Raw genomic sequence first — 9,519 nt, forward strand, 5'->3', positions numbered from 1 at the left:
TTAGTTGTATTTTGTGTTTAGTTTTTATATATGAAACACAGTGGATAGGGGAAGTACTTTATGAATATTAAATTATTCATATTGGGTTCAAAGCATCTTGATTGCAGGGAGAGAATTGAAGTGGAGAAAAGATACTTTATATTTCAGCATTCCTATGAAAGTTTGAAGACATCGTTCAATAAGTCCCGGGACTAACTATGAAAACAACATTTTATCGGCAAAATTCTTTATTATTCATCAAAATAATCTCCTTCAAGTGTAATACAATCATTCCAACGCTTCTCTAACTTTTCAATGCCATGTTTGTAGAACGATTTGTCTTTTGACTCAAAATGAGCCTCAGTAGCAACGATCACCTCCTCATTTGAGCCAAATCTTTTTCCCTGGAGCATCTTTTTGAGATCCGCAAAGAGCCAGTAGTCGCTGGGGCCAGATCCGGCCAGTACGGAGGATGAGGAAGCAGTTGGAAACCTAATTCGCTGAATTTGGTCATCGTTTTGATTGACTTGTGGCACGGTGCGTTGTCTTGACGAAAAATGACTTTCTTCTTCTTCACGTTTGGGCGTTTTTTCGCTATTTCGGCCTTCAAACGATCCAATAACACCATGTAGTAGTCGCTATTGATGGTTTTTCCTTTTTCGAGGTAGTCAATGAAAATTACACCATTCGCATCCCAGAATACGGACGCCATCACTTTGCCGGCCGACTGTTGTGTTTCTGGGACGCTTCGGGCGGCTTTCACCGGTCGTACGCCATTCAGCTGACTGCCGACTTGACTCCGGAGTGAAATGGTGAACCCATGTTTCGTCCACTGTCACATATCGACGCAAAAAATCCTGTTTATTGCGAGTAAACAGTGCCAAACAGCTCTCCGAATCATTGATACGTTGTTGCTTTTATTCCATTGTGAGCAAACGCGGCACCCATTTGGAAAAAACCTTTTTCATAGCCAATTTTTGGTGCAAAATAGTAAATGCACTACCAGTTGATATGTTCACCATTTTAGCTATCTCGCGCACTTTCATTTTGCGGTCACCCATCACGATTTTCAATACTTGCTTGGCGTTTTCGGGAGTTACTGCCTCATTTGGCCGAACCGAACGTTCCGCATCATTTGTATCAGCACGACCGCGTTTCAAGTCAGCATACCACCGACAAATGGTTGTTTTCGACGGAGTAGAGTCCGGATAACGTTTTTCAAGCCATTGCTGAGCTTGAACAGTGTTTTTTCCCCATTAGAAAACAATGTTTTATCAACATACGAAACTCGTTTTAGTCAATTTTTTCACGATTGCAAAGGTAGCGTCACTTTAACCACTATAGCTTTCTTGGTTATGTTTCGAATTACATCAAATTTTGACACATCTTATCTGAAGGTTGGTACTTCTGAACCTTGGTATATAAATGGCATTATTAGCGCCATCTCTACGCTAGTCCCGAGACTTATTGAACGATGCGTTACATGCCAAATTATTAAGAATACACCAAGGATATTCCTGCAATCTGTTGCTCACAACTGTGCAATCAATCTTTTGAAATGTGAAAAGAGTCTTAGTGAAATTAGCGATGGTGTTTACACCACAAAATAGAATCTTAAAATTTCGATCTAAAAAATAAAAGTTTTATGTTTATATTTTTATAGATGGGGACGAGGTCCCCACAGCGGTTCGCTAACGGGCCAACATCCTACCGTCATCGACTATCGGACGGGCTATATACGTTCCCATCTTCGATCCCCGTCCGGTCGTGTGAGATGACCGATTTATCACCATTATCACTATCCCCCAACTATACAACAACACCAGCAGCAACCCCATCCGGAACAGGAGGAATACCGAGTGGAAGTGGCGGAGGTGCAGGGACCACAGAAGGGGGCATTGGATCGATCAATGATAATGCAAGCGGAACAGTATCAGGACTTACTGTATCTCATGCTAAGACAAGACCAACTCGATTTCCATCCGTCGGAGCAGGATTGTCAGCCTTTTTTGGTACCGATCCAGAGCCCAAGAAAACAGTTTCTGAAACGCACTTTTTTAGTTTAGGGTTCCGACGTAAATCATCCATTTATGCAGCCACAGATTAAATTATTTTTCATATGTTCAAATTAGGAATAGTTTCTCTCACTCGCTATTTGACTCTTCAAGGCTCACTTCCTAGAATATTTTCCCGATCTCTCACTATCTCTATCTCTATCTCTGGAGTTTTCTAGAAACCTGAGTTCACTGAAAATGTAGATTTTATCAATTTCTTTCATATAAACTATTCTCAGGGACAGCAGTCATAACAGCCTGTTTTTTGTAGCACCTTCCTCCCCAGGAATGCAACATTAACGATGTTGAATCTTATATTCATTTCAAGGACTATAAAGGTTCGTATCTTACGTACAGTAAAATCAAAATGAAAACTCAAGTTTTTTCTAAACGACAATCAGTCATCACTTAGGAATCAAATTCCAACCTTCCTTTTCTTATTGCATATACCATAGCCTGTAGATCTTCACTATCCAATTTATGACCTAACTTTTACAGTAATGTATATATGTTTCCTATGAAATATCTCCTATTTAAGAGGCCGCCTTGAAGCGATGATATATGATAGATATAGCACAGTATTGAGTACAATTGCTCCCTAATAGAGAAAGAATAATTTTTAGTGAAGCTAGAAAATGGCAAACGTGGGGGTGAGTTAGTATTACTACCTTTCTCGTCCTTCGAAACAAACGAAGGAAGGATTATAGGTATGATGTGGTACGTCCAGTATCTCCAGTTGTTGTTCCTGCCACCCTGTTCTTGGTACTATAGCTGGAGCTCCCAAAATGTTCATCCTTCTGAATTGGGTGCGACAGATTTGTTCTCCCTCGTCCTTAAGTCTCACGGTTATAGTTTTTTTTATCACTCCTATAGAAGGATTTTAATCTACAGCACCGTGATTCTGATCCTTTTCTAGGCAACTCATCTGCTGCCCTTTTACTTCCTATACCAATATGGCCTAAAACCCAAAGTACCAGTACCAATTTGGGGTGAAACACATTGCATTTGAGTGGTTTGATGGCCACTTGACTGTTGTTGAGAATTGTAATGTTCTGGTTCCTGTAAATCCGTAATGTTAACACAAACTTATCTTTAGATTTTATATATTACGTGTATAAACTAAATTTAAAGATTCCACAAAAGCTGGCTTTTAAGCTATTAAATCGCTTCAAACTATACTGCAACCAACTTCATGGCGAACCGCGATCATCAGACTTCAGATTTCAGTATATGCCAAACAACTTATTTCTTTCTGCTTCAAACATGTCAAGTGTTGCGCTTATGAAACATATTTGCGGGAAGCTTTACTTTTTTATTTTAGTTGGAAGAAAAAAGCAACTGAAAGTTATCGATTATTCTGTGAAATTTATGGAGAAAATGCTCCATTGCAACAAGCGTGTGAGTATTAGTTTCGATGCTTCAAAAATGGCGATTTTGACGTTGAAGGAACGTCCTGGGTAGCCGAAAAAAGTTGAAGTCACAAAATTGGAAAGACCATTGAACGAAAATCCATGCCAAACCCAAGAGAACTTGTTGAATCACTAGGAGTGATATAACCAGCAATTTCCGCACAGTTGAAAGAATTGGGAATCATCCAAAAGAAAGGAAATTAAGTGCCACACGAATTGAAGCCGAGGAATTGGGAAAGACTTTTTTTTTCACACGCGGACAACTGTTTGAATATCAAACAAGTCGGGAAACCGGAAGCTGAACGCTTCAGGTAGGAAAGGTTTTGTGTATTTCTTTTATAAAGTCATTTGACTGTGCATTTGTCCCATTAGTACGTAGCACATAATATATGCATGAGAATATCTATTTTTGATGATGGCTGGTGGTGATGTTGGCATTTAAATCTAAAATGCACATAATCATGGAATTTCTCCAGACAGACAGACAGTAAACCGATTTTAATACGGTTTTGTTTTACACAAAACCTTAAAAATAAAGGGCTTTTTGAATCGCATCGTTATTGGCGATGAAAAGTGGCTCTGCTACGACAACCACAATCGATACATGGGCGGCAAATCCAAATACCATGCTTCACATTTGGTAGTATGGCGATGCCAATTACTTCCGCTTGCCTGGCATTAGAACTTTTAATTATCTTTCTCTTCTACCGAAGTGAACTACTTCCTTAAAGTTAGCTAATTGCTAGAGGGTTAAGTAGAGCCGTCAGTCGGTAGAAGAGACAGTCTACTAACAGCACTCACCTTGGGAACACCTCAATGAGAAGCAGAATCGATGTTCCAACCAAATAAACAAATTAAATATATAAACACAGGGTTGTGTTTGGGAGTCGAGGGATTCCTAATTCCGCAGTCACTGATAGCGGGCCGGACCAGTTGGAAAGCAACATACTTCCACGGTTATGGCCCACGGAACCATCATTCTTGGGCAAGCACCCCAGTTGCTGGTGGACTTAGGAATCCCTCGATTCTCAAACAAAAGTCCAGTTTAGCCTCGGACGGCTTAGGCCTGAATTTTACAAGGATGTTTTGGGTCCTTGTTATAACTCATACACATGTTGTGTTTTTGAATTAATATAAGGGAGCAAATGCAAATGCGACCTTGTAACCACTTTGGTCACGCTGCTCTCAGGACAGAGGTGAGGCAGCGTCTGATGAGTTTCATCTGCCTTGGACGAAACCGCAAGCCACGTAGAGTGAGTGATAGATAACTCATATTATCGCTTACGGGAACAATTAATAAAGCAGTTGAGTGCCATCCAGGACGACAAAACAAGCCAGCTCATGTAGAGCACTTCCATGTTCGACGGAAAATCCTCCCAGTTCTCCGCTGCCTGCAATGTCTCGGCGGTATCAAAGTTCCTAAACCGCTAATGCGTAGTCCATGGGTAAGGCGCCTATCGTCGATTCTTCAAACGATTATGGCGACGGTTGATGACCAACCATTGTAAACCGCAGCCGATGTAGCTGACAAGGTCTACGTCGCCCTTCTTTCGACACTATGCCTCGCGGAAGTAATGTCAGATATACAAACATCACCGCCTTCAGCAGCAGAGATATACTTAACGCCGCTAGTTCAGCAATTGTTAAGCCAACTCGCAGAATTGCGAGCGGAAATAGTTAAACAGCAAATTTATCCTGTAAATTCATCCAGACGGAAATCTCAACGTCCTCGGTCCAGGCCGCATCCACAGCGCAGATCTAAAAATCTTCGCCCCAAGGGTATAAATTGGTACCACTCGAACCTAAATTCTGAAGCCGTCAAATACACAAAATCATGTAATTGGACTTTGAAGAATACAAACTGCCCCGTTTCATCCCCACAGAAATACGATTGCTTATAGGTACAGACGATATAAGCATCTACTAGCACTCCAGAAACCAAGGACCATATAAAAAGGGACGTTCCAAGGCAGGAACGCAAAGTCAGCAGCATCGACAACCTCAAACTCCGCAAAGATCAGGTGACCAAAAAGTCCAAACAGTGGCGTCAATATCTCAGCAACCAATTAACCAAAGCCCAACCCAAAATGAATCTACAAACAGTACTGCTATTTTGAGTTTGCCAGACAGTGTTCTTGCGACAATGACCAACGCGTCTAGTAATAACATTGAACCCAGAGTGTTTAACCTTATTGTGTGAGCCGGGCGTATTAAGTTTAAATTCCAGTTTGGAAATGGATTTAAAAAATCAGATACTCTAGTATTTGTTTCTACAGATTAATGCTATGTGATCGACAGGACCTAGGACATTCATTCCAATATATTAGGTCTCTGAGAAGTTCATCTGCTAGGATTCTTCACATAAGTGGTGGTAGTATCGCAGTTTGCGACAAACTTTCCTTTATTTACGCTGTTGTTGGAAACAAAACCTTATAAAAATCGACACAATGTCAGTCTGTCCGTTTGTCTGTCTGGCCACCGACCGACTCCCCCATACTCTGTGGAGCCACCATAAGGTATTACATCATAGAGCGGAGTCAGCTTACTCTATCTTGGTCACCTTTTGTCTCTACGCGGAGTAGAAACCCGGGATTTTCTCGTCTTCTCTATCTTTCTAAGTTTGCTGCGATCATGGAGTTGATCGGAACCATTCCCAACGAACGCAGCATTATCTCAGACAGTCCTGAAGGTAGAGCACATTCGTAAAGCTGTTTTTCTCTAGGCTGTCCTCAGTTTGTTAGTGTTACATGTGATTTGTAATGTCTTCGACCAAACTGGAGCGGCATAGAGCAGGATTGAGCTCACGTTCGGCATCATTCTTACCAGGGCCATACTTGCAGCAGGTGCCTCGTCGCAAGCACACTGAACGTGTAGCCTATAACTGAGCTTCGCGTTTATCATCCCTCCCAAGTATCTGATGGCAGGCTTCGAAGTGATGATAGTATATGATTCCCAATTTGAATACGGGCATAATTTCTTTTAGACTGCTTGGTGATGAGAGCCGCTTTCGTTTTTTCCTCTGCAAGTGGTAGACTAGAATTATCTAGCCAACTCTTAAAAGCATAGATCGCTCCGCATGAGTACAACTCACTATCTTATAAATACTATATCGTCTATATCGTCGGCGTGACCCACTACCGTGGCTTCTTCCACAATCGGAAGATTTAGGATATTGTTATCAATGACGTTCCACAGCAGTGGGCAAAGTAGGGAGCCCTGTGTCATACCAGAACCTCCGTTTTTTAAAAATACTGTTGACAATAGCTGCGAGATAGGTGGGAATACCATTCTTCGCCAAAGATTCCCGTGTTAGGTTCCAATTGGTTGAATTGATTGCATTTTTTACGTAGACGATCTCCACCACGCAATATTTGCTGACACTACCATTTCCATGAATTTTATCTTGGGTGAACCAGTAACCAATTTGCCCTGGCTCTCAACAACAGGGAGTATTCTATTGTAGATTGTCCGCTCTAGCATTTTCCCCACAGTGTCCAAAAGACATATAGGTCATCTGGAGGTTTGCCAATCTTAAGCACTAGTATCAACTTCTACCGCTACCATGCTGCAGGAAATATCCTCATGTTCGGTCTGGATTTCACTTAAGAGCCCTATTAGTATGCCATTCAAACTCGTCGCTTTGTTGTCTCCTATTCTACCCCAGACCTCCATCAGCTCACCTCTGGTGCCTGATGGTATTGCCATCACATTGAGAGGTCGCTGGAAGTTGTCAGTGCTCTCCTCTTGCTGGGCGAACAACCCTTGTTGATTTTTAATAACGGCCTCTGAATAGTCCCATTACGATTCCCTCACGGGTTTACATTCACTTCCGAACAGAGCTCTTTAAAGAATTCATTCTTCTTCCATTGAATGGCGAGCTTGAGGGCTTTGCAGGCTTCCATAGAGGCGCGCTCTTTTTGCTACTGATCGATTGTACCTACGACGCTCTGAGCCGCTTTCCTGGCTCGGTCACAGGTTTATCGAAGATTGGCCAGTTCACTATTCCACCAGTAGTTCGGTCTTCTACGGAGGGGATGAGCACCTCCTAGCCATGGACGCGTCAAATGCTTTGTCGATGCATTCGGCGACATGTACATGAAGGTCTGCTCATCCAAAGCGGCCATGAGCGTTCTATGCCCTGTGGCTTTACCTACATATAGTATACCTCAAAGGAAATTGCCTGGTGATCGCTGTGCAGGGTTGACAAAGTTCAGGTCTACGATTGAGGCAGACCCTCTTTGCGGACGGTATTTACATCACCTTCGCACCTTCGCTTCAGCACAAAAACATCTAACGGACTGCGCCTTCGTTAATATGTTTCTCTGCTTCCCCAATGATAGCAATTTCCACTTCAGATTCGTAAGTGGTCTGTTTGAGCAAATCCTGGGCGATCCTGGAATCATTGAGGTTTATTTGAATAAACCTCATTTTCTTATTGAAGTGAGAACTTTCTTAAATTCTGAGCATTTCGCACTTCCGGTAATATGCCAGCTATCCCATTCGTCCTTCCTGCGCGCAATAAACATTTGGGATTTCCACTGCATTCTCTGGCAATGTGGTCTTTTTACCCACACCTTCTGCGTCGATCGGAACAATCAATGCCGTTCAAAACTCACAATAGGCTCCTCGGCAAGTTCCTCCAACTTGAACTGTACTGGTGGATGTCACTTCATCGATATCCTTGCACTGTATATAGGTCTCATGTTTTTGCCCCGTTATTGTGATATTCTTCCCAAGTGCGTCCTTAACAACAATTTTTCCCAAGCTAGATTTTTTCAGCTCTCTGGGTCCCTTGAATCTTGCTGAAATTTCCGCCTAGATATTTTAGGCCAGGATCAGTTTTGACCTTTTTGAACATCTCAGCCTAGGACAAATTGCGATTATTGGTGATCACAATTGCCTCCATGCGCAATTCGCATTTTTTACTTTCTTCTTCGCCTTTCTCTTGGTCCATCCACCATTTTCGCCCCCCTTACCGATTCGATTGTGGAAGCTCGTATTTGAAGGACCTGCTTTCTCCCTTTCGTAATTTTAGTTCCGGAACTGTTAGTATGCCTTTAATCCTCTGAGGCATCTGCTAATTTACCGGAGGATCCACATCTTTTTCTCGCACTCTCCTGTTTGGTGGCAGATTGAGACAGCAGGTTTTGACTTGTCCTTAGAATTTCACTCTTCCTGCTGCGATTTGTTGCAGAACATTCTAATAGCTCTCTTTTTTTATGGCTTGGTGCATTTGTACTTGTCCTTAATAAACTTGGACAATTCAACTATGTTTCACTAAGCAGTGTGGAGAGTGATTCCTCCGAATCAGGGCTCTGTTCTCCATGACTCCCAACCGGATTATTGTTTTTAAGTCCTTCACTTTGGGATTTATGAGATTTTGCTACTGGTGTTCTCGGTAAAATGGTACTTCCCTTGAACACCTCCCCTTCCTCACTCTCAAAAGCTTCCGGTACTGGGGTTCCGGTCACCTGTACCGTAAGTTTCCTTCTTTTCATGTCTTCCATAATGATTTTATGGTCTGAATATCCTTCCCATAGTCATTTTGATCCACGCACCAGAGGTGAGCAAACAATAGCCCATGCACAGTCAGGAAAGAAAAGTACATGAACACGTAATTAAACATCAATAGGTATGTCCCTATTTGCCACCTGGGACCGCACCTGATGGGAGATCTGGCGACTTTTCACTTCTCTGTCTGTCAAACTCGATTTACTCGGAAACGGCTAAATTTACTGAGAACATGTTTTCTGTGAATCCCTTTACATATAGTAAAGCCCAACCCAAAATGAATCTACAAACAGTACTGCTATCTTGAGTTTGCTAGACAGTGCTCCTGCGGCAATGACCAACGCGTCTATTAATAACATCGAACCCGGAGTGTTTAACCGTATTGTGTGAGCCGGGCATATTAAGTTTTCATTCCAGTTTGGAAATGAATTTGAAAAATCTGATACTCTAATATTTGCTCCTACAGATTAATGCTATGTGATCGACAGGACCTAGGACATTCATTCCAATATGCTAGGTCTCCGAGAGTTCATCTGCTAGGATTCTTCACATAAGTGGTGGTAGTA

General features: G+C 42.1%; 1 protein-coding gene across 7 annotated transcripts in view; it reads left to right on the forward strand.

Annotated features, from left to right (window-relative positions):
• Positions 1-9,210, forward strand: part of LOC119651746 (putative thiamine transporter SLC35F3) — an 82,576-nt gene extending 73,366 nt beyond the window's left edge. For 2 of the 7 annotated variants that reach the window (XR_005249486.1, XR_005249488.1), the window contains exon 11: positions 1,643-1,765. Coding sequence is in view for 4 of the 7 variants with exons in the window: in XM_038055476.1 (XP_037911404.1) it covers positions 1,643-2,086 (444 nt within the window). In the remaining 3 variants the exon portion in view is untranslated. Of the gene's footprint in view, positions 1-1,642 lie in introns of all 7 variants that reach the window. The other 5 variants (XM_038055476.1, XM_038055477.1, XM_038055479.1 and 2 more) reach the window with 3 other exon arrangements.
• The last annotated feature ends 309 nt before the right edge of the window (positions 9,211-9,519 follow it).

The sequence above is a fragment of the Hermetia illucens genome, chromosome 3 (assembly GCF_905115235.1).
Source record: "Hermetia illucens chromosome 3, iHerIll2.2.curated.20191125, whole genome shotgun sequence".
Lineage (NCBI taxonomy): Eukaryota > Metazoa > Arthropoda > Insecta > Diptera > Stratiomyidae > Hermetia > Hermetia illucens.